The sequence below is a fragment of the Lutra lutra genome, chromosome 9, assembly GCF_902655055.1.
Source record: "Lutra lutra chromosome 9, mLutLut1.2, whole genome shotgun sequence".
NCBI lineage: Eukaryota > Metazoa > Chordata > Mammalia > Carnivora > Mustelidae > Lutra > Lutra lutra.
The window spans coordinates 143635405-143661244 of NC_062286.1; the positions used below are offsets into that span (position 1 = coordinate 143635405).

The window sequence follows — 25840 nt, forward strand, 5'->3', positions numbered from 1 at the left end:
CGCTCCCCGCGCTCCGCATCCCGGCGCTCCCCGCGCTCCGCATCCCGGCGCTCCCCGCGCGCGGCACTTCCGGCGGCGGCGGCGCTCGGGAGGAAGCGCCGGTGGGCTGCGAGGGCGGAAGCTGGCGCGCCGGCCGCTCTAGCCGGTGAGGCCGGCGGGGTCTCTATGGCGGCAGCCGGGATCCCGCGCGGAGGAGGGGCCCGGCCCGGGCGCGGGGGCGCGATCTGGGGCGACGGGGCCGGGGCCCGAGGTGACAGGTCGAGCGGAGAGGGGCCGAAGCCGGGGGGTGGGGAGGCCACGGTCGGCGCAGGGCGGGGCGGGGCCGCGGGCCGAGGTGGGAGGCGGGGGGCCGGGCGCCCAGAAGCTCCCCCGCCCGTCTTCTCGCCCCCGAGACGGGAGGCGCCCCCGTCGGCTGCGCGGGCCGTGGTGAGCGGCGCCGAGCGCGGCCGTGGGCTCCGCGGGGGGCCGGGCGGCGAGGGCGGCGGGCCCGGGGCTCAGCGGCTGCCCTCCTTGCAGCTCCGGGCCCCGCGCGGAGGCCCCCGGCTCCCGCGCCGCGTCCCTGCGGGATGGACGAGGAGAGCCTGCAGAGCGCGCTGCGCACCTACGACGGCCAGCTGCGGCAGGTGGAGCTGGCGCTGGGGGCCGGCCTGGACGCCGCCGAGCTGGCCGACCTGCGCCGGCTGCAGGGGGACCTGAAGGAGCTCATCGAGCTTACCGAGGCCAGCCTGGTGTCCGTGCGGAAGAGCAAGCTGCTGGCCGCCCTGGACGGACCGCGCGCGGCCCCGGACGATGCCGAGTACCTGGCCTTCCAGAAGGCCGTGGCGGAGGGCGTGGAGGGGCCTGCGGCGCCCGGGGTGGAGCCGGAGACCGACCCAGAGCGGGAGGCGCAGCCGGAAGCCCGCGGGTGCGGGCAGGAGCAGGACGAGGGCGAGGACGACGACGAGGGGGAGTGGAGCGGGAGGAAGGTGAACGCCCCGTTCTACAGCCCCTGGGGCACGCTGGAGTATCACAACGCCATGATCGTGGGCGCGGAGGCGGCGGGCGACGGCCCCCCGGCGGTCCGCGTGCTCTACCTCTACCCCACGCACAAGTCGCTGAAGCCCTGCCCCTTCTTCCTGGAGGGAAAGTGCCGCTTCCAGGAGCACTGCAGGTAACCCGCCTCCCCGGGGCCCTGTGGGCCGCGCGGACCTGCCCGCGGGCGCGGGGGGGCGTGGGTGGTCAGCGAGCTCCGGCCCGTAGGCTCCCACAGCACCGTGCTCGGTCTACGCTTGCTGGGCTTCTCGAGCGAGCGCGGAAGGATGGCCGCTGCCCGTAAGCCGGGTACGCAGACTTTGCCGGGGATGGAGAGCGCGGTGCCCCGGCCGTCCACCCCCTGATGCCCCGCTGGTCCGCAGTGACCCATGCCAGGCTCTGTTCAGCTCTCCGTCCTGCTCTCCTTTGCCTGGACTATTTTAAAGCTTCTAGATTCTAGGTTCTAGAAATTACTGGTTTTTTGGTCTATGACTACTTACGCACGGGCCCCTAGCAAATTTAGGGTGACGTTTTGTTCAAATTGAAGTTTCTGCAGTGCCGCAAGGATGTCATTTTTTCCTTAAGTGCGTAACTTCGGTTTTGCTCCTTTTTCATCTTTGGAGGGAACGCTTACCGGAACTTCTGATAGATAATTTTCTTTTTTTGTCCATAATCCAGGGGAACTATCTCTAGTTCTTTGGCTGTCACCTTTCTTTATAGACTGTCGCTGGGTCCAGGGTGTCGTTTGACCCATTTTTTCGTGCTTCTTTCTTTCCTTGTAAGTTTTACTGGAGTGGCGCATGCGTGTAGGAAAGTGCGTGAACCGTAAACATACGCGATGAGTTCACAGAGCGGACCCCTCCGTGTGCTGGTGAACACATCAGCCAAGGAACAGAGCAGGAAGCGCCTCGTCCTTTCTACCATTAGTCCCTCTGGGGTACCCCATGCCCCTGCCTGACACTTCCCTGTGCTGCCTTCTCTGGGCCAGGCAGTGCTCCCGGGGTTTGGCACAGTTAATGCATCTCTGCAGCAGCCCCACGAGCCGGGCCCTCCTGTGCCTAAGGTTGCCTGCCTCAGAGGGGCGGCATGCAAGCCCACACCAGCTCACACGGGGCAGGTCAGCTCTGAGATGGCCCCCAAGTGCTGTGCCTTCCCATGCTTCACGCTCTGTTAGCATTGGAGGTGACTGATGCAGCTTACAATACCTGCTCACCATCGCCAGAGCGATGAGCCGTTTTCTGGCATTTGCTTTGCCTTTTTTTTTTTTCTTAACGACTTATTTATTAGAGGGAGAGAGAATGTGCATGTGTGGGGTGGGGTGTGGCAGGGAAGGGAGAGAGACAGTGTCAAGCGGACTCCCTGCTGAGCGCAGAGCCCGACCCTGAGACCGCGACCTGAGCTGAAACTTGAGTTGGACGCCCAACCAGCTGAGCCACCCAGGTGCCCTTGCTTACCTTTTTGAAAATAAAATAGATGATGTTGAAATAGTTTTGACTCACAAGCCCTTCCCCATTCGGGGCGGCTCCCAACTGGGCTGTGTCTCCTTCTAGCAGACACTAGTTGTTCACAGACGGGGTCGTGTACGGAGAGTATGTATCTGTGCTGCTTTTAAAACAAGCGGTGTTGGGCGGGAGGCTCCCTTCATAGCTTTTCTACCGCGTGTGGGAGTGACCTCCGTGTTGATGCCTCCGGAGCTCTTTGGTTCATTTCAGCCGCTGTTATTTTCCTCGCGAGTATGCTGTATTTATTCTAAGTTCCTTCTGATGTTTCCCAGGTTTTGTGTTTTTTTAAAGATTTTATTGTGTGAGAGAGAGAGCGAGCGAGGGCACGTACGCACAGGCAGGCAGAGAGAGAGGAGGAAGCAGGCTCCCCACTGAGCAGAGCCCGATGCGGGACTTGATCCCAGGACCCTGGGATCATGACCTGAGCCGAAGGCAGAGGCTTAACCCACTGAGCCACCCAGGCGCCCCCGTTTTCCAGTTTTTATTACAGACCGTTTGCCGTGAACATCTTAGTGTGTGTTTTCTTACGTACCCGCCGGGAGTTTAGCACCTGACCTGTGCGGAGAGAGCACGCAGGGTCGGCTTCTGCACGAGGCGCACGTCTTAGTCGCCGGCCCTCTCTGCGCTTGCCTGCGGTGCTCTCTGACGTGCAGATCCCTGCCCACTGCAAGCTGGGACAACGGCATCGCGACTGAGTGTGTGTTTTCTTGAGTCCTAGTGAGGTACAGCATCTTTTCCTACATTTGTTCAAACTTAATTTCTGTATTTCAGTCTCCTTATTTGTAAAACAGAGACGAGAATTGTCTTTTGTAGTTGTGGGGAGAATGGAGCGCGTTCATATGTACAAAGAATTTTAGAGCCGTACCTCACATGTGAGCCCCCAGCGGGCGCTGACCCCACCTTCTGCAGAACCAGGCCGGATGTGGGAAGTACCTAGTGGGGGGATTACTGTAGCCCCCACAGTCACCGCTCAGCTCACAACGGCAAGTCTGCCAACCACCCCCCAGAGCCCCGCCCTGCACCTCAAGCCAAACTCAGCCTGCTCCCTCCTCCCAGACGACCAGGACTCCGGGCTTCTCTTCTCGCTGCCTCCTTGTGTTTGTTCCAGCCCGTGACTCGGCTGTAACTGTGCTAGGAGCCTCGTGGCGCCGTCTTGCTCGCTAAGCAGCTGTGTCTAGGTCTGGCTGTCCCCAGCCTTCTCCCAGCCTTCCCTGGCCTGACAGTTCACTGAAAGCCTGGGCCCTCTGGCCCGTCGTGGAGGACGGCTGGCGCAGTCCGGCACGACCGTCTGCATGCTGGCATCTGCGTCAAGGGAGCTGACCGCAGGCAGGTTCACCCTCTGGCAAGACTCTAGATGCTGCTGTTTTTCTTCAGGACATGCTTGGGGTCTCAGTTTTTCTCTTGTCATTAGCAGCCGTTGATGCCCGCGGTGATCAGAGCCTAATGCTCTGACTGAGCGAGGACTGCAAAGTAGAGGTCTTCTGTTCATTTCCCTTTACTAGCCATAAAGAGATGCTTTCCCCATCTGTGATTTGGCTACCCAGTGGTACAGTTCATATAGAAAATTCAGGATAAATGCTGGATTTTTCTTTTTTCTTTACGTCATCTCCAAGATAATGAATTCGCTCTCTTTCATCCTGATAAGGTAATAAATTAGCTTGGAAAAATATTTCTAATATCCTTATGGACTCATGGAGTTCACTGTATTTGACAAATTTCAATCTATTGATTTTCTAATTTTCTATACAGGCATCCCCCACTTTTCAAAAGTTCATGTAGGGGCGCCTGGGTGGCTCGGTGGGTTAAGCCTCTGCTTTCGGCTCAGGTCATGATCCCAGGGTCCTGGGATCGAGCCCCGCATTGGCTCTCTGCTCAGCAGGGAGCCTGCTTCCCCCTCTCTGCCTGCCGCTCTGCCTACTTGTGATCAATGTCTGTCCAATAAATAAATAATCTTTTTTTTTTTAAGTTCGGGTACAACACTTTTTCGCCCAGGTACACCACTTTTATGAAGACGTAATTAGTCATTTTTAACGTATTGTTGGTTTTGGATCCCAAAATGAGCCTCTTACAGGTAGCCTAAAATTTTATTATTCTTTTTAATCTATCCTTCCAGTTGTCTTTTTTTTTTTATTAGATTTTATATATTTATTTGACAGAGATCACAAGGAGGCAGAGAGAAAGAGGGGAAAGCAGGCTTCCCGCTGAGCAGGGAGCCCTATGCGGGGCTTGATCCCAGGACCCTGAGATCATGACCTGAGCTAAAGGCAGAGGTTTAAGCCACTGAGCCACCCAGGCGCCCCCTTTTTATACGTTTTCTGTGTATGTTTTAAGATGTGCTATTTCATGAATCATTGCCATCATATTTTAATTCTCTCTGCTTTGAGGTCTTTGCAAGGTCAACATTTGGGCCCACTTAGATTCAGTGAGCTGCTTTTTTTCCTAAGTGTGAGTCGCACTTTACTGTTTGCATGTCTCCTAAGTTTCTATTTCAGATAATATCTTGTAGCAACTCTGTACTTTGAATTGTTTTCCTCAGTATTTTGTTTTATTTTAGTATGTTTTCTGGATCTGAATTCCAAAGTCTGTTCCCCTCATAGCATGCAGCTTCTGGTATCTCTACTCAAATCTTTAAATTTATATTTACCTTTTAGCGTGGCTTTTTGGGAGTCACTTCTGTGTCTGTGTTGTCTAGCGGCCAGCCGGTGATTTCGGAAGAGGTTAGTCTCAAACACTCACCCAGAAGGCTTCTCCCTATCGGTCAGTCAGTCTCTGGTGGCTGGGGGGCACCTTCTGAGTTCAGCCAGCCCCCAGTCTCCCTCGGCTTTCACTTGACCCTGGCATCTCTCGGAGCTCCCGACACATGCACAGTGTTTCCTGGAGAAGCAGGGGTGTTTGGAGGGTGGAGCCCTTATGTGGTCATTTGGTTTTTAGGGTCCTGAAGTGCCTGCTGGGGACCCTGTTAAACAGCAGTGGCCACTCCCGCTGGCCCAAGCCAGGCCGCCAGAGTGGTCCATCTGCTCTGTTGGTTTCATCAGGCTCGGCCCCTTCCAAGGCCCTGGCTCTCACCCCTGCCTCCTTCCATCCAGGGGCAAGTAGGAAGCGTCCCCCACTGTGAAGGCCGTGGACATTCCCACCTCCCGTTCTAGCCCCAGATTGGGCACTTTTTCAAAAATAATGCCTGAGCAGTATGTTTCATTGCATTTCCAGAGTTCTGAAGCTGTGAGTTTGGACCATTTGCTCAGTTTTAACCTTGTTTTTCTATACTTGGCCACAGCCGGAACTCAGAACTTTCTTTATAATTCTGAATACTTGTTTTCAAGTTCAGGTTTTGTTTGTTCTGGAATGCATTTCTGTGAATGTTGCGAAGTAGGTGATTGAGTTGGGTTGTTTTAATGCAGGAAACCAGTTTCCAGCCTTCCCCGTATGAAACCATTAGTCCATCGTTCCCAACTTGTGCAGCGCCCTTCCTCTGCCCCCGGGAAGCATTCTCTGTGCGCAGCGCTCGTCCCGGTCCGGGCTGCTCTGTTTCAGTCCTGTCATCGGTCTGCCCATTGCTGCAGGTTTAAACTCATTTCGTGGGTAGGCCCTTAACTACTCCCCATGGCTGGAAACTTAGGTTATTTCCAAGTCTTTTGTATTTGGTTAACATCCTTTGAGCCCAATCTTTGCATACTTTCGTTATTATTTTCCTAGAATCATTTCTTCGACGTGTCTTCCCAGGTTAAGGACTATAATAAATTTTCAGACTTCTGTATCACTGAAGATTCCTGCAGAGAAATTTTAATTGATGACGTCTGTGGGTGTGTATCTGTGGGTCTGTGTCTCTGGAAGTGGGGGGGTTGTGTGTGTGTGTAGGGGGGCGTGTGGGGACACACTTGTCTGGGGGGGGTGTCTGGGGCACATGTGTCGGGGGGAAGTGCGGGCGTATGTGTCTATGGGGTGTGTGTGTCTAGGAGTGTGCACGTCTGTGGGAGTGTGTCTGGGGGCATGCGTGTCTGGAGGTATGTGTGAGCCCGCATGTCTTGGGGGGGGCATGTGTCTTGAGAAGGCACGCGCTGTGGGGAGCATTTGTCTGGGGGGGTGTTTAGGGTGCGAATGTCTGTGGGCTTGCATGTCTTTGGGGTGTATATGTGGGGGTGGGGGGGCATGTGTGTGGGGGGGGCATGTGTGGGGAGGACATGTGTGTCTGGGGGGGCATGTGTGTCTGTGGAGGTGTGTGGGGGTGTGTCTGCGGGGGGGAGCCTGTGTGTGTCTGGGGGGGGGCATGTGTGTCGGGGGGCACGTGGGGAGGACATGTGTGTCGGGGGGCGTGTGTATATGGGGGTGTGTGTGGGGAAGATGTGTGTGTCTGAGAGGGCGTGTGTGTGGGGGTGCGGGGGGGCGTGTGTGTCTGGGGGTGTGTCGGGGGGGCGCGTGTGTCTGCGGAGGCGCGTGTCTGCGGGAGCGTCGCCGTGGGGCTCCGGTGGAACTCAGTCCCGGGTGTAGGCCTCCTCTTGGGAGCGTGTCCTGCTGCTCCTTGGCGAGCACGGATTTCCAGAGTCACCGCTGCAGAGCATTTGGGGCCCGGGCTTGCTGCTGCTGGTGCTGCGCAGTCATTGGCAGTGTCCTGAGGGTCTGAGGACAGTCAGGTCGGAGAAGGAACTGCCCAGGATCTTGCCGGAGGAGGTGTCTGTGGCCATCTTTGTCCCCCCAGGAGAGAGGGCGGAACACCTCTTCCTTCCCGGTCCCTGTGCCACCACCAGCCCCCGCCTGGAAGGACCTGCGGGGTACAGCACTTTGCGCGTGGAGTAGGTGCCAGTCCTTGTCGCTCTCGTAGGGTTAACGCAGTTTCCTCTTCGAAGCGCTGGCTCGGGAGTGTGCATGTGTGGTCGGTCTTCATGCCTTTATTTGGTAGAGTTGAAGCTCGTAGTCCTTTGTCCCCACGTTTCTTCCTCCTTTCTTGCGCCGCCCTTCTCCCCTCCCCTCCTCCTCTCGGTTTTGCTTTTATTTCATTTTTTTAAGATTTTATTTATTTGACAGAGAGAGATCACAAGTAGGCAGAGAGGCAGGCAGAGAGAGAGAGAGGAGGAAGCAGGCTCCCCGCAGAGCAGAGAGCCCAATGCGGGGCTCGATCCCAGGACCCTGAGATCATGACCTGAGCCAAAGGCATAGGCTTAACCCACTGAGCCACCCAGGCGCCCTCGGTTTTGGTTTTGATCTCACTGGTTCACTGGTATCTAAAGGTCAGACGTCACTGTCACCACCACTTTCTCCTATTTTGCGGTCCCGTGAGTGCACACAAAAACGCACCTGCCTTGAGTGGCTGTTAGCGTCGGGGTCTCCTGGCCGGTGGAGAGGCGATGGGGGCTTTAACCACACGGCCGTCCACCCGCCGCATTGATGCTCCGGCCCAGAAAGCTGGAGTGCAGCACAAGCATCTCGCCCTCAGGGAACCCAGACCCACCCTGCAAATGAGAGAGCGCCCACGGGGGTGTGTGTGTGTGTGTGTACATGCCTGTGTGTGCGCAGGGGCTTGTGTGCGTATGCCTACACCTGTGTGTGTGTACATGTGTGAACGGACATGTTTCTGTGCACAACGTGTGTCCGTTTGTCTCCCATCTCCCCCTCCCCTCATGGGAGCACCCAGGTGGGTGGACTTGGTTCTCCTGAGCTCACTTGCCCTCGTGCGCTGTGTCTGAGCCCCAGTCCCCTGCGGCTGTCTCGGCAGGTTCTCCCACGGGCAGGTGGTCTCTGTGGATGAGCTGCGCCCCTTCCAGGACCCGGACTTGAGCTCCCTACAGGCCGGCTCTGCATGTCTGGCCAAGCAGCAGGACGGCCTCTGGTACCCAGCTCGGATAACCGGTGAGGCTGCCGTGGCCCTATCAGACAGGGCCCTTCCTGGAGAGCCCTGCTGCATGCCCCAGCGGAGCGAGACCACCCTTGAGCTTGGTCCCACCTTCCTCCCAGTGCCCAGTGTGCTCCTGCCGCCACTGAGGCCACTGACCTGGCCTGTCTTCTGCCTCTAGATGTGGATAATGGCTACTACACAGTCAAGTTTGACTCCCTGCTGCTGAAGGAGGCCGTGGTGGAGGGAGACAGCATCCTGCCCCCACTGCGCACGGATCCCACAGGGTCCTCTGACTCTGACAGTGGCGACGCGGATGACTCCAGCTATGCCAGAGGTATGGCGGCAGGGCAAGGTCCCAGAAGCCATCCTGGGGAGGAAGCACTGCCAGCAGTCACCCTGCGAGCTTCGGTTGGCAGGGCCCCTGACTGTCCAGCCAGACAGTGGGGGAGTGTGACTGCAGGGAGGCGGGCCACGCTCTGCAGAGGGAGCACTTGGGCCTGGGGGGGGCAGTGACAGAGTGTGAAGGGTGAGGGGCAGGCCCTGAGAGCCACAGACGCAGAGACTTGGCCCTCGTCTCCAGGGAGCACATGAGCAGGTTACAACTCCACAGCCCACACGCCAAAGCCCTGTGCCGAGGCAGGGCCGACACCAGAGTCGTTGTGCAGAAAGAGGCCGGTGGGCGCCTTCCAGTGGTCTCCACACGGCCCGGTATCTGGTGGACAGAGGAGAGGCTGGGTCCAGAAGGCCAGAGGCAGGAGAGTTTTGGGAATAGCTTGGGTACCCGGCCCTTGCAAGGGGTCAGGTAGGGCATAGAGAGGAGGCTTTCCTGCAGCCTCTGTCCTGGTCATTTCTGAACCCCGGGGTCCATGGTGGGGGGGCGGGGAGAACTGAGCCATGAGGTCAGTGCTGACTTTCTACCAGGGCAGCAGGGGAGCTCTGTGCCTGAGAAGGTGGGGTCAGGGGTTGGGCTCGCGTGGGGAAGGGCTGCCGTGTGACCTTGGGGGGCGGGAGCTGTGGCTCTGAGCTGTGGGGAAGGCTGGACCAGACTCAGTCAGACTCTGCCATGAGTTCAGCCCTACAGTCTCGTGCCAACGACAGGTCTGAGCAATTGATGGAGAGCCCGGGGTGCCAGGCATCTCGGCCCTGGGCCAGAGCTGAGCTCTTAGGCTAACACCGGCCGGAGCCCAGGGTGCTCTGTGTCTAGGGGCCATGCCACTGCCCTGTTCCCTACAGTGGTGGAACCCGGCGCTGCTGACCACGGGACCTGCAGCTCTGCTTTTGGTGGCTGGGAGGTGCACACACGGGGCATTGGCTCCAGACTTCTTGCCAAGATGGGCTACGAGTTTGGCAAGGGTAAGTGTGCGCCGCCCTGGGGAGAGAAGGGGGATGCCACAGCCCCAATTGGGTCCAGCAGCAGTGGCGCTAGCCCTGTGTGCCCGCAGGTCTGGGCCGACACGCGGAGGGCCGGGTGGAGCCCATCCATGCCGTGGTGCTCCCTCGAGGGAAGTCGCTGGACCAGTGCATAGAGACCCTGCAGAAGAGGACCAGGAGCGGCAGGGCCGGCACCCCGAGGCTCCCGAAATGCCAGGAGAGGGGGCACACACGCCCTCCCCCTCGCAGTGTGTTTGACTTTCTGAACGAGACGCTGCAGTGCCGGGCCCCTGGGGCCCTGGAGGCCGGGGCAGCCCCCCCCGGGAGGAGGAGCAATAAGGAGATGTACCACGCCGGCAAGAGTGCCAAGCGCGCCCTGAGTCTGCGGCTCTTCCAGACTGAGAAGAAGATCGAGCAAACCCAGCGGGACATCCAGGGCATCCAGAAGGCCCTTGCCCGAAACACCGGCCGGTATGTGTGGGGCCAGACTCATGCAGAGGGCAGACCCCAGGCTGGCAGTGCCTTCAGCCCTGCTGTGGGCATCTGGCCCCCAGTTCCCACGCAGGAGCTTGCTCTGACCGGAGGGTGGCGGCTGTCTGAGGAGGGTCTAGATGCTTGCAGGGGGATGGGCGGTGGCTACAGCAGTTGGGGGCTTCGTGCCAGTGGCCCAGCAGCCCATGCTGAATGGCAGGCTCCTCTCTAGGCACAGTGTGACGGCAGCCCAGCTGCAGGAGAGGCTGGCAGGAGCCCAGCGGGAGCTGGGGCAGCTCCGGGCCCAGGAGGCAGGCCTGCAGCGCGAGCAGAGGAAAGCAGACACCCACAAGAAGATGACTGAGTTCTAGAGCCCCCGTACATGCAGTGGACAGAGCTCAGGGCCCCCAGCCCCTGGCTGCCCTCTGGAAGACTCGTTGTTACCCAACAACTAGACACCACCGGAAGAGGGCCCGGCCTGCTCCCACTCCGGCCCCCGCACCCAGCCTTCTTGCTGGCCACTGCTGAACGGAGATGGGGCTGCAGGGGCCACTTCTGGACGCTTCCTTGCCCGTTGAGCCCACCTGCCAGTGTCTTAGGGGGTTTCCTTAGCAAGGACATTAAAGTGATTGTGTTCTGGTGTCTTTCAGTGGAGGCTCGGCTGGCTTGTGGGTTCTTGGGGCATAGAGGGATCTCTGCACAGGGCCATGGGGCCAGGCTGGAGGGGCCCCGAGTGAGGCTGCTGCCCCCTGCCCAGAGATGGAGGGCCCAAAGGGCTGGCCTTCTCTTCGCTGTCTTGGATGGGGCTCTGCCAGCAGCCATGAATAGGGTCAGAGCTTCGAGTGCCCCCGTGTTGCCTGACCCCCACAGATGCATGGGACTTGATGCTGCAGCAGTGGGAGGAGGTGGTGGCCAGTGATGAGTGGTCGGGAAGCACGTGAATGAGGCAGGAGGACCTGGTGGTGTGGGTTCAGAAGTCTTGAGAGCCTGGGTTCAGCCCTGGGGTTTGGTGGCCCCAAGGGCGCCCAGTTCCCGTGCTGTGCCAGTGTCCTTGCCCGCATGTGCCCATCTTCTTGGGGCTGGAGACCACGTGACTTGGGCTCTGGGAGTGGTGTTGGCCAGCTGCATACACCCACCGGGTGGTGTTGAGACCCCACAGGGGCTGCAGCGGGAGCAACAGCAGCAGAGCGCTGGGTGGCTGCGTGGGAGATGCAGGGAGACACACATGCACAGGAAGCGAGGTGGGGAGCTTGGCAAGGGCCACACACAGCCATCTCATGGGGTGCCCAAGCGGCCAGGCCAGCCACCACCAGACACGGCTGACAAGGAGCCGCTGTGCGTGGGGCCTTAGAAAGGGCCTGTTTTGGCCTGCGGCCTGGTTGGGTCCCCACTCCCCATAGTGCCCTTCTGGGGGCAGCTGAGGGCTGGGGTGTGGGAGGACCAGGTTGGGCAGCCCAGACCATCTTCTGAGGTAAGCCCGCTCCCTGGGTCTGGGCGGACTGGGCACTGTGTCTGGAGACACCCCAGCCCAGCAGCTCTGCTAAGATCCCAGGAAGAACGCAGTGCAATGGCAGGGACAGTTGAAGGGGAGGGGTGGAGAGCCAGGGACAAGTGGACCGGAGGGAGTCAGGTCGGAGCAACCTTTCCCTGCCTTTGCAGCCCCTTTGGGACCCAACTCTGCAGTGTATGACTGGGGGGGCGCTGCCTGAGACTGGTCTGTCTCAGAGGGCCAGGGATGTGACCTCAGGGCCTTCCTAGGCCCCATGTTTAGGTTATGGTGACCACAGCAGGCAACTCCCCTGCCCTTCCTCACCAGCCTTGTGCGATTGCCGTCTGGGTCAGCCTTGCCCGCTCAGGTACTTGGGGCCAAGCAGAGCACACCTCCATCCATGTCACTAGGAGCCCCCCTCCGGAGGCGGAAGGTGGCTGCCAGGGCTTGGCTCTGTGCTTCTGCAGGAGGGAGGGGCCGCGGAGCCCAGTTTCCTGTGTGCTGAGTCAGTGCCCCAGGGGGCGGAGACGGCCCCGCAGTTTGAGGGGCAGCTGGGGGCTGCCTGGTAGGTGCCCAGCCTCTCTGCTCCAGCACCCCTGTCTTCTCACCCTCAGGGCTACCTGTGGCTTCGCAGGATGGGGCCACAGGTGCCCTCAGCCCCTCCTGCCCTCTGGGTCCTTGGGTGCCTTGTCCTGTTCCTCTGGCTGTGGACACTGTGCGCCACCTGTCACAGGTATGTCCATCCCTGGCCCGGGTTTGGTGTGGGGCAGGGCTCCAAGCAGGTCTGGCTCTCTGCATGAGCCTCCCTACTGGGCCTTGTACCAAAGGCATCTCTGCCTCCCTGGCCTGATGAGACACTTGCCTCCAGGAAGCCAGTGCAGAGGCAGCAGGCCAGCCCCCGGAGCCGTGTGATGCCAGCAGAAGCGGTGAGTGACAGGCTGTCCCTGGGGCCGGGGCGGGGCTGCCACAGGACCAAGAACAACCTTCCTTGCCCCCAGTCCCTGCTGAGACAACACCTCTGCACCCTCAGCAAGTCGGACACCAGACTGCACGAGCTGCACCGGGGCCCCAGAGGCTGCCGAGGTGAGCCAAGCCAGGAGGAACCTGGCCTGGGTGATGGGCGGGGCTGGCCCCTGGAGCTGCTCTGGGGTTCCCCAGTTGGTTCTCTGCCTCCCTGCCCCAGTAACCTCTGTCTTGACCCCACCCCTAGGCCTCCGGCCTGCCAGCATGGATATCCTGCGCCCACAGTGGCTGGATGTGTCTAGAAGCACCAGCAGACCCCTGGCAGCCTTCTCACACTGGGAACTGCCCCGGGCAATGCCGGCTGCCACCTCACCCTCCATCTGCCCCGAGGCCATCTATTCCAATGTGGGGCTGGCCCCAATCCCCAGGGCCAGCCTGGCAGCCAGCCCCGTGGTATGGGCAGGGTCACGGCTGACAAGCAGCTATGTGAGGCCTGGGCCTGAGGCCAGACGGGAGGTGTCTGAGTATGCTTGTATCCAGAAGCTCAAGGAAACAGAAGAAGGCACCCAAAGCCTGGGGCAGGGGAAGGCGGAGCTGACCCCAGCTGCCCAGGTAAACTGGAGGGGATGGGGTAGGGTGGGTAGGGCTGTGCAGGTCCTTGAAGAAGTAGACGCTGCTGACCCCTCCTTGGGTTGGCTTCCTCTCTCCCAGGTTGCCATCCTGTACTCCAGAGTCAGGAAGCCTAAGAAGAGGGACCCAGGACCTGCCCCAGACCAGCTGGACCCCAAGGGGAGGGGAGTAATTCCGCCTCTGGGAAGTGACCAGTCCTATGAGACCCTCCCACTCAGGGGCCTGGGCAAGGATGATGGCCTCCTTGAAAATGTGTATGAGAGTATCCAGGAGATGGGGACCCTCCCACGGAGCACTTGAGCCCTCCAGCTCTGGTTGTTAGCAGGGGCGCACCTCTGCAGGGCGCGGAGGCTCCTGGCTTCCCCATCCTCAAACTAGGGGTCTCCAACTCCCCATCTGCCTTGAACAACCCAGCATAGAGTTCCTCCTTCCAAAGTAGTGCCCATCCCCCATTCCCTGCCTCCCCCTCCCCCACCAAGTTGGCAGCACAAAGTCCAGATCCCAAATCTTCCAGCCTGTGAGGTCCCTGGGGGTCCTGGCTGCCGTGGCCTCTTGGACTCTCCCAAAGTCTTAATAAATCCCCAGCCTAGGGAAGATCCGTACAGCCTGTTTTTCTCGAAGGCCTGGGCAGGTTGGCAGGGATTGTCTGGAAGGGCCCTCCTGCCCGGGGTGTCTGGGCCCCGTCGCCTGAAGCGTGTGCTCGGCCGGTCAGTTCCAGAAGACTGTGGCGAAGGGAGGCAAGTTCTAGGGGTGGTGTCCCCGGGCCAAGTCGGTCTTAGCGCGTGTTGCAGCCCGCCCGCGAGCTGACCGCCCCAGGGTGGGACTTGGACCCTGAACACCCCGCCGCCCAGCCCCCGGTGTTACATAAGGCACGCGGGTGGGTGGGCAGTCGTGCGTTACAGAATAACCTGCTCCCGGGAAGCCCGCCAAGGAGACGCGGCCCCTTCCCGGGATCCGGCAGCTCTGCGCGCAGCAAAACCCGCCAAGAAAGCCGGCCCTGCCCGGCGGTGGGGGCGCACGGGCAGCCCGGGCTCCTAGGGGCGAGGAGCCGACCAGCACTCGCGGCGCCGCGAGCGCGGACCTTTCTCCAGGCCGCGCGGCTGCGGCTGGCTCGGGGCAGGGCCTGGGGGCGCGAGCCAATGGGAGCGCGGCTGGCCGCGGCCGCGGGCCACCTCGGAATGTTGATACATCGCGCGGACCAATGGGCGTGCGCCGGGGGCGGGGCCGCGAGGCGGGGCGCGCGAGCCGCGCGAAGGGGGCGTGGCCGGCCGGCAGCCTCCGGGCCGCGCGGCGCGGGCGGCGGCCGATCGAGGGCGGGGGTCGGCGGCCCCGCCAGCCCGGCCCGGCCTGGGGGCCGTGTCCCGAGCGTCCGCCCTCGCCGCTGCAGCTTCGGCGCACGGCCGGCCGGCCATGGAGGCCGAGCGCCCTCCGCTGCCCGTTCCGGGCTGCGGGCGCCCCCCGCCCCGTGCCGCCGGCCGGGACCCCGCGGTCGCGCCCGTATCGGTGCCCGCGGCGCCGCAGGTACCGGGCGCCGGGGGACGGGGCGCCGACCCAACTCCCTCGCCGCAAAGATGGCGTCGGGGCTGCACAACTTCGGGCCCCCGGGGGCGGGGCGGCGGGGGCGGCCGTGGCGGTCCGCGCGTGTCCGCGGGCCTGGCGGGGGCGGGCAGGGCCGGGCGGCCCCGGGAGCAATTCCCGCCGCGCCGCGCCGGGGGCGGGGCCGGGGGCGGGGCCGCGCCGTCCCCACCGGCCGCAGCCGGTTCGGGGGGCGGGTGCGGAGCGGATGGGATGGGGGCTGGGAATCCCCCGTCCTCCGCGCCGCTGCCCGCGCTGAGCCTGCCCCTTCCGCAGGGCCCTGCCGTGGGCGGTGGCTTTGCGGGCTTGGAGTTCGTGCTGCCTCGGGAGCCGGAGCCGCGGGCCGCCGACCTAGGGGCCCCGGGGACGTGGGCGGGGGCGGCGGTGGGGCCCCCGAAGCCGTCGGCGCACATCCCGGTGCCAGCGCAGAGGTGAGCCAGGGTGCGGCGCGCCAGGCCGAGGTGGGCGTGCGCACACGTGCGCTGGTGTGCGCAGGGTTGGTGGGTGGGGCGCAGGCACGTGCCTTCTTGAACCCCACCCCACGGGGCATGGTGGGCTTCGGGTAGGGTAGGTCAGGGCCCCTGGCATGGGGTTTCTGCCCCCCCTCCCCAACTCTCCAGCGCTGGAGGAGTGGAGCAGAAATTATCAATATATTGTGCCCCTGGTGCCCCCCCAAGCTCTGGGGGCCAGAGTTTAGAGCTGGGAGGGGCCCCTGTCAGTCTCTGTGCACTAGAGCCTGCTCGCTGTTGTGAGGCTGACGGTCCAGGAGTTCTAGGGCTTCTGACTGCCATCTCTTAGCCCTGCCTAGAAGCGGGGGTGCCCCACACCCAAAGCTTCTCAGGTAGAGGCAGGCTCCGGCCTGGCCTGTCGGGGCCTGGGGACCGGCTTGCGCTTGGAGCCCAGTCTCTCCTGGCGGCCGCTGGCTGTTCCTCCCTCCCAGGCCTGGCGCAGGCCCACAGCTGCTGTTGCACAATCGTGATTAGTGTGGGGGGAGGGCTGGGCCTGGCCTGGCCCGGGCTGGGCCAGGGGGTGGGGCCTCAGACCCCTGTCCAGCTCCTGGGCCTGAAGGACCCACCATGGAACAAAGCCTGGGCTGCCGAGAAGTCAGGCTTCACGGAGACCCCAGCCCAGGCGCTGTTTCTGCTGGTTGCTGGAGATTTGGAGCTGTGTAACCAGAGCTGGGGGTGGAGATGGGCCTCCAGCCCAGTGCCTGGAGGGAGGGAGCTGTTGAACCACACACACACACACACACACACACACACACACAAGTGCCCGGGCCTGCGCGTGTGCTGGGCCAGGGGAGGAGCCTGACACCACCCGCACCTCTTCTAGGGCCCCCGCCGGACAGTCCCGACTGGATGAAGTCATGGCTGCAGCTGCCCTCACAAGTCTGTCCACCAGCCCCCTCCTGCTGGGGGCCCCAGGTGAGACTGTGACAGGCGACCTGGGTAGGGAGGGCAGGACCCCTGTCTCTCCAGGCCCCTAGAGTTGCCCGCGCCCTGGGGCAAGCAGAACCCCTTTGCCTGGTCTACATAGATTTCTTGAGGCCCAAGACAGACATCAGGACCCCCAGTGCCTCTGACTGAGGCCAGAGCCAGTGTCCCAGGCCTGTGGGCCTGTGACCTGTTTGTTCCCACCCGGCTGGCCAGGCATCTCCCCACATGGGATGTCTGTGTACCTGTCCCTGTGCTGGGAAGGCCAGTCTGCAGGCGGTGAGGGCTGGCTGCTCCCGGCCACTGCCTCCTCCAAAGGACTGTGCTCCCAGGCTCAGAGTGAAGGGGCCTGCGGGGGCAGCTCCCGCAGCAAAGCCTGAGCCAAAAGTCCTACCACGGGTGCTGGCGTGTCCCCACAGAGCCTGGCCCGGAGCCCTGGAAGGAGGCCCTGGGGCGGCCCCGGCACAGCTGCAGCAGCAGTGGCAGCAGCGGAGACTGGGGCTGGGACCTGGCCAGTGACCCGTCCTCTCCATCTATCCCCTCGCCCCCGCTGCCGTCTGAGGCAGCCCATTTCCTGTTTGGGGAACCTGCCCCAAGGAAGAGGAAGGTGAGCCTGAGGCGACCCTCAGGGCGGGGTGGACGTGGCGGCCGGGCCTGACCACCAGCCCTTGTCACCCAGAGCTCAGTGCAGGTCCTGTTCCAGTGTCTGTGGAAGCGGTGTGGGAAGGTGCTGAGCACGGCCTCCGGGATGCAGAGACACATCCGCCTGGTGCACCTGGGGTGCGGCGGGGCTGGCCGGTGGGGCGGGGTGGGTGGGAGGCCAAGCCAGGCGGGACGAGGGCTGCAGCTCGCACCCACCGTGTCCCCAGCAGGCGGCAGGCGGAGCCAGAGCACAGCGACGGGGAGGAGGACTTCTACTACACAGAGATGGATGTGCTGGCCGACGGGCTGTCCAGCCTGTCCCCCGCATCCCCCACGGCCTCCGCACCACCCGCCTTCCCCCGCCTGGACCTGCCAGAGCCCCCCACCCTGTCCAGCCTGCTGCGCCCGCTGGCCCTGCCCCCGGTCCCCGTGCTGAGCTCTGGGGCACCCCCTGAGGTGTGCCGTGGTGACGACACCTACCAGGTGGGTGAGGCCACAGGCAGCCGCTCTGGGTGAGTCTCAGGGTGCTTGGGATGGGGGAGAGGACACAGCTGTGTCTCCTTTCAGGGCTGCCTGGCCCCCGTCGGCCTGGAGCCACAGCCCACCACTGTCAGGACCCGTGTGCCAACCCTGCCCTCCAAGCTTGGTGCCAACCCGAGGTGCGTGCGTGGGGAGGGGCCGGGGCGGGTGTGCGGGGGAGGGAGGGCGCGGAGTGCAGCCTGGCACCAGCCCGTGTCTCCTCTGTGTCGCCCCTAGGAAGCCGCGTGGTGACGCCAAGAAGTGCCGGAAAGCATATGGCCTGGAGCGGCGGGACCTGTGGTGCACGGCCTGCCGCTGGAAGAAGGCGTGCCAGCGCTTCCTGGACTGAGCGCCTGCTGGCGCTGCGGCCCGCCCACGGGACTCCGCCCGGGAGGAAAGCAGCTGCCACGGCCCCGGCCCTGGGCTCTTCCCGCCACAGGGTCTGCTTCTCGATGGTGGGGGAAGTTGGTGACCCTGGACCCCCGAGGCTTGGGGGAGGTCCCACCACTCAAAGTGCCTCTGAAGAAACCAGCCTTTTGCACTAACCCTCAGTGGCTGGCCCCTTGGCCCGGGGTCCCTGGGTGGGGGGTGCCGCCTGCCCTGCCTGCCAGCCCACGGACTTGTCGGGGCCACGTGGGGGCCGGCCTCTGATGCACTTGGAGGGGTCCCTGCGGGGGGGCCACCCGCCCTGCCTGTCAGCCCATGGACTTGTGGGGGCCGGTCTGTGATGCACTTTGAGGGGTGTCGTGGGGGCCTCCCCTGCCCACACTTAACCCAGTGTTTCCAGGGGGTGACGTTTGTGTCGTGTTTGCGAAGCTCAGGTGTCTCGAGTCTGGGCCGCGCCAGGCAAGGAGAAAAATTAAAGATTTGGGTTTTTCCAGAAGTCGTGTCTGCATCCTGCGGGGGGGAGGGGGGTACGGAGACCCTGCCAAAGGCAGGGGTGGTGGGTGGGCAGACCCAGGAGGCCCTGACACAGGAGGAGGGGCGCCGTGAAAGACTCAGGAGGCGTCCGCTCGAGCCGCAGTTTCCCAGTTTATTGGAAGTGGAAGCTTTGCAAGAAGGTCGAAACTAACCCGTCACAGGAAGGAGGGCCCTGGGCAGGCCCAGAGCGGCCGCTGCAGACGGGAAGGGGCTGTGCCCTGCCCTGCGGCTGCGGACTGCAGCGGCTGCGATTTTCTGCCGACCGATCACAGACGTCTCTTCTCCCAAACAGTAAACACATCTCCAGTACAAACACAGGCGTAGGGTAATCACTATAAAGGGGGTATAATATAGATTGTCCCCAAGGGGGGAAGAACAACAATTTTCAAACACTGCCCTTGTCTGTCTGTTTTGCTTTTGTTGACAGGTTGAGAGCATGTTGGAAAAATAAATATTTAGGAAAAGCGCACACACAGCGCCCTCACTACAAGGAGTTCTGGAAGGGACACACACAAAACACAGTATAGAACCCAGAAAATAAGACCAACCAGTAAGTATGGCTTTCTTAAGCGTCGCACACGTCACAGAATGAGCGAAAATAAGATCATCTTTCATCATATTGCAAAAAGTTCCAGTTTTTGCATTTTCTCAGAGTTTCTTTTCTAAAAAGGAAGATGTGCAAAGTCAGAAGGAGTAGCTGTGTCTCGAGTCGAGGTCCCTATTCAGTCCTGGCAGTGTTACGACTGTTTCCCAAAACCCAGAGTCCAAACATACAACCCGGTCAGGATCCAGAGCTTGATACAAAAGTCCTATGGGTTCCCTGTCCCCCCCCACCCCAAAGAACTCACCACTCAACGCACTGCATTTTCCACTTTGGTGTTGCAAACACCAAAATACAGACAGACACGAACAAAAAACTACAAAACGTGAAATGTAATCTACACATTTTTTTCCTCTTCATAAAAAAATATTTATTAGGTTTAAACATTGATTTAAAAAAAAAACCAGTCACGTAAAAAAACCCTTCATCACATGTCTTTTCCCTCCACGCCTCCTGAGCGGGGCGCATTCACCTCCACAAACCGGCCAGCCACCCGGCGCACGCCCGGCAGACTAGGTGGGCAGGGGTGGGGCCCTCAGTTTTCCAGTACAGTGTTGGTTTTAAGGAAGAAAATGCCCCTGTGGCACTGACAGCGACCCCCCAAAAACGTCAGCAAGGGTGGTCCGGAGCAGGGAGCGGCGGGTCAGAGAGAGCGAGATGTCCTGAGTGCGAGGCAGAGGTGGCCCAGGGTGTGGGCGGGACGGCCTGAGCAGTGGGACCAGTACAAAACCCAGAGACACTGTTGGTAGCAAAGGTCTGGTTTCCAAATACATTTGTAAGAAAGGAGGTCTGTTTAGAAAAGGGGTCAGAAAGTCGGGGAGGTACACAGTTCTGAGGGCCCCGTGAGGGGTGCAGCCCAGGGCCTCACTGGTGAAAGGCAGCAAGGGAAGTGTGTCCCAGAGCCCTGCACTGGCCTCGCCACTTCCATGTCAGGAAGGGCAGGCTTCGTCCCCACGTCCCCACGGAGGACAGGAGTGCAGGCGGCCCCATCCGCACCCTCTATCTGGGGGTGCCCGGCTCCCCAGCAGCCGCCCCGGGCGAGCACTCCAGGCCACCACCGGAACCCAAGTTAGGGACTCGTGGGATTCTCCTGTTTACACCTAAAAAGAATAGATGTGACTTGGCGGCCAGCCGCATAGCAGCTGACAGCCCGTGGACAAAGAGAACAAGAACACGGTCTTCAGCAGGGGCCTCCGCCAGGCGGGCGCAGGACGGAATGTCTGAGTAGAGAAGGGAGGTTCCCAGTGGACGGGAGGGAAGGGGACAGACAGGGGCGGGTCCTGCGGCCCAGGGGACGGTCCTCCCAGCGGGGCCCTTGCTTTTCACTCAGAAAACACCGGAGTGATGAAGAGGCGGTGAGCTCATCTCCAGAGACAACGGACGGACCGACAAGCGGAAGGTAAGACAACGCCAGGCTTCGTCACGTCAGAAAAATAATGCCAACAACATAATTGTATGTAACTACCTCAAATACGTCTCCGACGACTTAAAAAGTTTGGTTACCCACGCGGGGAGGTGTGAGCAGCACGTGGCAGTCAGGTCCCCACCCCCACCGTTAGCAGCAACAAGGCAAGGGCACCCGGGGGTGTGAGCGGGAGTGGCCTGGCCAAGACGGCGGGCTCCCCAAGGGCTCCCCAAGGAAGGGCGGAGCGGAGAGCCCGGGCGCCCCGAAGGGACCTGAGTGGCCGGCAGCGGGGAGCTCTGAGCCCTGCGCCAGAGGAGCGTGGCACGTCGGTCCCCACCCGGCCGCCTCCACGGGAAGATAGCACCTGGGAGGCCTCGGCCTGGCCGGGGCTGCTGCAGCTGATCGATGGGAAGCACCAAAGCCCAGAGGCGGGAGGGCCCCGGGGCTTCCTGGACACTGGGCCTGGGTTCCACGAGGAATGGCCACAACTGCGGCAGAAGGCTGCGGCGGTGGCCGTAGGCAGTGACCAGGCTGCTGAGAAAGGGCGAGCAGAGCAGGGGGCGGGTGGGGGGGACTCCAGCACTGGACATCGGATGTATGCAACACCTTCCTTAACGTCCCTTGGACCTGTGGCCTCGGGGACGACGCTCAGGACCCCGACCATGACCTGGTCATCTGGCCATCGTGCGTCCTGAGGCCCGGCTGGCCACATGGGCTCCCTTGATGCCCTGGCCACACGTACCTGCCGGGGACCCTCCCTTCGTCCCCGCAGACACAAGGGAATGTGTGCTCTCCCTCTGCTCAAACCCACCCTGTGCCCCCCAACGTCCTGTTCGGTCCTGGAGCCCCGACTCACTGGGGTCATGCCTGCCTCAGAGCCCGCGGGCTTCCGTGTGTGTCTGGGGGCAGGAGCAGAACAAAGAGGGGTCAGCGTGGTCTGGCCCCAGGCGAGAGCAGATCCCTAGGGAAACACGCGTGCACACGCACACACACACACACACGCACACACGTGTGCACACACACACGCGTGGTGGAGGAGTGGCACGGCCACGGCCCCACCCCCAGGAGGGGTGGCAGGGCCCCCACCTCGCGGCCTAGGAGATCCAGGAAAAGTCCTTGTCGGATGCGCCCGGGGGGCTGCCGGGTCCCGGCGGTGAGTCTTCGTCCTCCTTCTCGGCCACCAGCAGCGCATCCTCGTGGGCCAGGCCCACCTCGTCCTCGTCCTCACACAGCTCCTCCTCGCCCTCCCCCCGTGGGTCGTCCGGGTCTTCCAGGTAGGGCCCATCGCCAGGGAACAGCTCAGGGGAGCCCTCAGTGCCGCCGCCGTCCAGGGGCCCGGCCACACCTCGGCCCGCGCAGTCAGCACAGACGCCGTGACGCCGCGAGCCATGCTTGATGCCCACGCTGGCGGCTGACATGAACACACGGCTGCACAACTTGCACACGTACTTCTTGTCCTTGCTGTGGACCTGCGGGGGAGGGGGTGGTCAGCGCAGGGGGGATGGGCAGTCAGTGCGGGGGATGGGCAGTCAGGGGGGATAGGTGATCAGCGCGGGGAAGGGGGAGGGGGTGGTCGGTGCAGGGAGCAGGAGGCTGCAATTTTAATTCCTCAGATTTTTCGGAGTTCTCTGGTGTCCAGAGCAGTCAAGTAAATGAAAACACAGCGAGTGGTGTCAGGGTGGGAAAAGTTCGCTGAGCTGCGTCTTCCTCCACACCCGGAACACACCCTCACCAACGGGTCCCTGTCCTGGGGGCTGGGCCCTTAGAAGGGGCCCCTTCCCCGACCTGGCCGGAGGGCTCCTTGTCGCCCAGCACAGGGGCTCCACAGGCAGCTGTGAACGGTCCCCGCCCACGGAGACCACCGCTCCATGGTTCGCGGCCGCCCAGCGTCCACTGGCTGGGTCCCCACACGTCCTGAATCTAGAAACGGAGCCTCAAACAACGCGGTCCCTGGAACCCTCCCGTTTGTCTCTTCCGTTTGTTTGATTTTCCAGCCAGGGCCCCCTCGACCCTCCCCCGACAGAAGCTGTTCTGAGAGCCGGCCAGGCTACGCCGGGCGAGGCAGCGTCCACGGACGCCCCTCAAGACCCAGGGCTCCCATGCAGGGAGCCGGGGGCTGTGCCAGGACAGCCCAGAGCGACAAAGGCGTCGCGGGGAGCCCCTTGGCCGGCACCAGATGGTCGGGCACCTGTCCTAACAAGCACGTGGAGGAGAGAGGAAGGCTGCGGGCACCGTGGCAATCCAGGGCTCGTCCTCAATGGGAGGCCGCTCCTGAGACACCCCCCACCTCCAGCCCCTACCCCCACCCCCCTCCAGAGGACTCCTGGCGTGGCCGCCCCAGTCCCTCCCACTGCACGGGGACCGTGTCTGCCCAGAGGGGACGCCGAGTGCCCCTACTGCCACCTGCTGGCAGACGCTCAGCTTCTTGGGGTCGGGGGCTCCCAACAATGAAAGGGGTAGACACAGAGCCTCTTCTCAGAAAAAGGCAAACCTGTACACATTTCAAGTACATTTTCAGGGATTTATGTTCCTCCCTGAAGCCCAAGCAGGACCCCAGGATGGAAGTCTTGCCCCATCCCAGGCAAACGGCAATGACCACGCAGAGCATCCGCCGGGACCGTCTCCTGCAGCAATAACGTGGTTTTGCTAGGGAAAGCCGTCGCAACCTGTGGAGCCACAACCTCCAGCCCCTGAGTGTGACCAACAAGCCACCGTTCACCTCCGAGTAGGACAGCGTGGGCATCGGCGCATGTGTCCCCCCAAGTTTCCGTGGTAACGTGAGCCTCTGTGGCTCTCAGGGTGGGCTCCACAGAGGGGCCACATGGACGAAAGGCCAGCTCTGCAGTCGGTGGCATCAAGTCAGCCACAGTGACTGTCTCACAGACCTGCCATCCAGGCCGGGGCTACCGCTTCCCCCGCTGCTGACCCCATGGCGGGGGTGGGGGGGCCTGCAGGCCAGGCCACGGGACATCCCTTGGTCAGCTGGGCTGGGCCCCCCTACCTCTTGGGGCTGTCCCCCCTCCATCTTTGCTGCCTGACTTCATGGGAGCCTTCCCAGGTGTCCTCACCCCCAAATAAGAGCCCCCACTGGGCTGGAAAATGAAACAACACGCTAGTAAGGTTGCCCCATGCAGAGAGCCAATAGGGGGTCCAAGCAGAGTAAATCTGGATGCGACCCCAAAGTGAGGCAGAGCCCCCCACGCACCCCAGATGGACACACACAGGCAAAGACCCCACTCGTCCACACGGCTCCCCTCACCAGCAGCCAGGCCTGAGGGTGTCACCCGGCCCTTCCCCAGCCACCTGCTGCCCTTGTGCTAGGGCACCCCGGGTCCCCCCTACCACGACCAACACAGCCCTCCCACACCTCCTGGGGGTTCTCAGCATGCTGCAGGGTCAGCCAAGTCTGTGCCCTGAGGACGACTCCTGACACCTTGCAGATTCCCAGACTCATGACATCACCCTGATGCCCTCTCCCGGCCCCTGTGGCACAGGCTGAGGGCTCTGGGCATCTGTCACCCAGGGCCACCTCCACTGCATCAGCCCTGCAAACTCCAGCTGGCCCCACTCTCAGCCCTGAACCCCGCCTTGAGTGTGTGTCTCAAGAAGATGACCCTGTTGGGGCACCTGGTTGGCTCAGTGGGTTAAAGCCTCTGCCTTCGGCTCAGGTCATGGTCACAGGGTTCTGGGATCAAGCCCCACATCAGGCTCTCTGCTCGGCAGGGAGCCTGCTTCCTCCTCTCTCTGCCTGCCTCTCTGCCCACTTGTGATCTCTGTCTGTCAAATAAATAAATAAAATCTTTTTTTAAAAAATCTTAAAAAAAGAAAAGAAGATGACACTGTGCACAACCTTGTGGTCCAGCCCTTGCCCCCATGGTTCATCTCGCCTGCCCAAGGCTCCCTTGCCCTGCGCGTTTTGGCAAATCTGCCTCCATGTTTCAAGGACGACCTTCTATCACTCCTTCAGCACCTGCCGGCTGGGCGCCACCACTGCCAGGTAACCCAACACTTACAAGGCCATGGGGGAGCCGGGGGATCCCACCATGACTTGGAGCTGGGGCACTGGAGGAAGTGACATGGTGGGACACGAGGGGCCCAGGGCAGGGGCCCTGGCGGGGGGGAAGCACTTGCCAAGGCCTGGTTGGAGCTTGCCAAAGCCAGGCTGAGCTCTGGGGCTAGGGGTGCTATGGCCCACCTGTTTTCTGCCCCAAGTCTCATGGGGTGGAGCTTCTCAGGAAGGGTGGGGGTCAACATGGCTCCACCTACTCAACTGGCCTTCCCCCTGCAGAGCAGAACCTGCTTTAGGGCTTCCTGTGGCCTTCTGGGCACCCCACATCATCATCCCAGCTTCCTGGACCTCTCAGCCAGGCACAGAGTGGGCCCAGCTGACCCCATGAGGACCCCCTGCTAACTACCCTCCACTGACCATCATGCCAGCCCCATGCTGACCCTGTGACAACCCCATGCCGACTCCATGATGACACTGTGATGACCCATGCTGACCCCGTGACGACCCACACTGACCCATGATGACCCACACTAACCCCATGCTGACCAATGACAATCCGTGCCGACCCCATGCTGACCCTGTGATGACCCATGCCGGCCCCGTGACAACCATGCTGACCCCGTGATGACCCATGCCGACCCTGTGACAACCCACGCTGACCCATGCTGACCACGTGATGACCACACTGACCCCACGCTGACCCATGACAATCTACGCTGACCCCAGGCCTACCCCGTGCGACCCTGTGGTGACCCATGCTGACCCCAGGTCCACCCCATGCTGACCCTGTGACGACCCATGCTGGCCCCATGCTGACCCCGTGCTGACCCTGTGATGACCCACGTTGACCCCACGATGACACCATGCCAACCCCATGCAACCTTGTGACGACCCACGCTGACCCCATCCCGACCCGGTAATGACCTTATGACAACCCGTGCTAACCCTATGCTGACCCTGTGACGACCATGCTGCCCCGTGCCGACCCCGTGCCGACCCGTGCCGACCCCGTGCCGACCCCGTGCTGACCCATGCGACCCCGTGCTGACCCATGCGACCCCGTGTCGACCCCGTGCCGACCCGTGCCGACCCCGTGCTGACCCTTGCGACCCCGTGCCGACCCGTGCCGACCCCGTGCTGACCCTTGCGACCCCGTGCCGACCCGTGCCGACCCCGTGCTGACCCTTGCGACCCCGCGCCGACCCGCGCCGACCCCGCCCCCACTCACCAGCGTGTGCCGCTTCATGTGCTCGCGCCGCGTGAACTTCTTGCCGCAGATCTCGCAGGGGTAGGGCCGCTCCCCGGTGTGGGAGCGCATGTGGCGCTTGAGGATGCACTGGTGCATGGCCGAGAAGCTGCAGTAGGGGCACTTGAACTTCTTTCTGATCACCGTGAACTCGTTCACTGGAAGACAGCAGACCCGCGAAGTCAGTGAGCCGCCCGCCCCCACCAAGCCCGCCCGGACGCCCCC

General features: G+C 62.1%; 4 protein-coding genes across 13 annotated transcripts in view; 3 read left to right on the forward strand and 1 right to left on the reverse strand.

The window, feature by feature from the left end:
* The first annotated feature begins 12 nt into the window (after positions 1-12).
* On the forward strand, positions 13-10831 carry ZGPAT (zinc finger CCCH-type and G-patch domain containing). Of its 3 annotated transcripts, XM_047746129.1 has the most exons (8): positions 151-257; positions 517-1150; positions 6234-6313; positions 8221-8354; positions 8519-8674; positions 9574-9693; positions 9783-10182; positions 10415-10831. In XM_047746129.1, exons 1-8 carry the CDS (start codon positions 166-168, stop codon positions 10551-10553), a joined length of 1755 nt encoding a protein of 584 aa, XP_047602085.1. In that variant the 5' UTR covers positions 151-165; the 3' UTR covers positions 10554-10831. The 3 variants fall into 3 exon arrangements, with proteins under 3 accessions (XP_047602087.1, XP_047602085.1, XP_047602086.1); XM_047746131.1 differs by lacking the exons at positions 151-257; positions 6234-6313 and adding an exon at positions 13-145; XM_047746130.1 differs by lacking the exon at positions 6234-6313 and having other exon boundaries at positions 236-250.
* A 50-nt stretch (positions 10832-10881) lies between these two features.
* On the forward strand, positions 10882-13860 carry LIME1 (Lck interacting transmembrane adaptor 1). Of its 2 annotated transcripts, XR_007130176.1 has the most exons (6): positions 10882-12404; positions 12540-12597; positions 12670-12754; positions 12882-13246; positions 13346-13622; positions 13708-13860. XR_007130176.1 is itself a non-coding variant. In XM_047746140.1 (5 exons), exons 1-5 carry the CDS (start codon positions 12307-12309, stop codon positions 13562-13564), a joined length of 825 nt encoding a protein of 274 aa, XP_047602096.1. In that variant the 5' UTR covers positions 10988-12306; the 3' UTR covers positions 13565-13860. The 2 variants fall into 2 exon arrangements, 1 of the variants encoding a protein (XP_047602096.1); XM_047746140.1 differs by having other exon boundaries at positions 10988-12404; positions 13346-13860.
* Positions 13861-14529: 669 nt separating this feature from the next.
* On the forward strand, positions 14530-18316 carry SLC2A4RG (SLC2A4 regulator). Its single transcript, XM_047746139.1, has 8 exons — positions 14530-14785; positions 15116-15270; positions 16172-16263; positions 16692-16879; positions 16952-17052; positions 17145-17397; positions 17482-17573; positions 17671-18316. The coding sequence occupies exons 1-8, from the start codon at positions 14675-14677 to the stop codon at positions 17780-17782; spliced, it is 1104 nt and encodes a 367-aa protein (XP_047602095.1). The 5' UTR covers positions 14530-14674; the 3' UTR covers positions 17783-18316.
* A 130-nt stretch (positions 18317-18446) lies between these two features.
* The window catches only part of ZBTB46 (zinc finger and BTB domain containing 46), a 62805-nt gene continuing 55411 nt past the window's right edge, over positions 18447-25840 (reverse strand). For all 7 annotated transcript variants that reach the window (XM_047746122.1, XM_047746121.1, XM_047746124.1 and 4 more), the window contains 2 exons: positions 25598-25773; positions 18447-21829 (listed from right to left, as the gene is read on the reverse strand). In XM_047746122.1, coding sequence (XP_047602078.1) covers positions 21455-21829; positions 25598-25773 — 551 coding nt within the window. In that variant the 3' untranslated portion in view covers positions 18447-21454. The remainder of the gene's footprint in view (positions 21830-25597; positions 25774-25840) is intronic.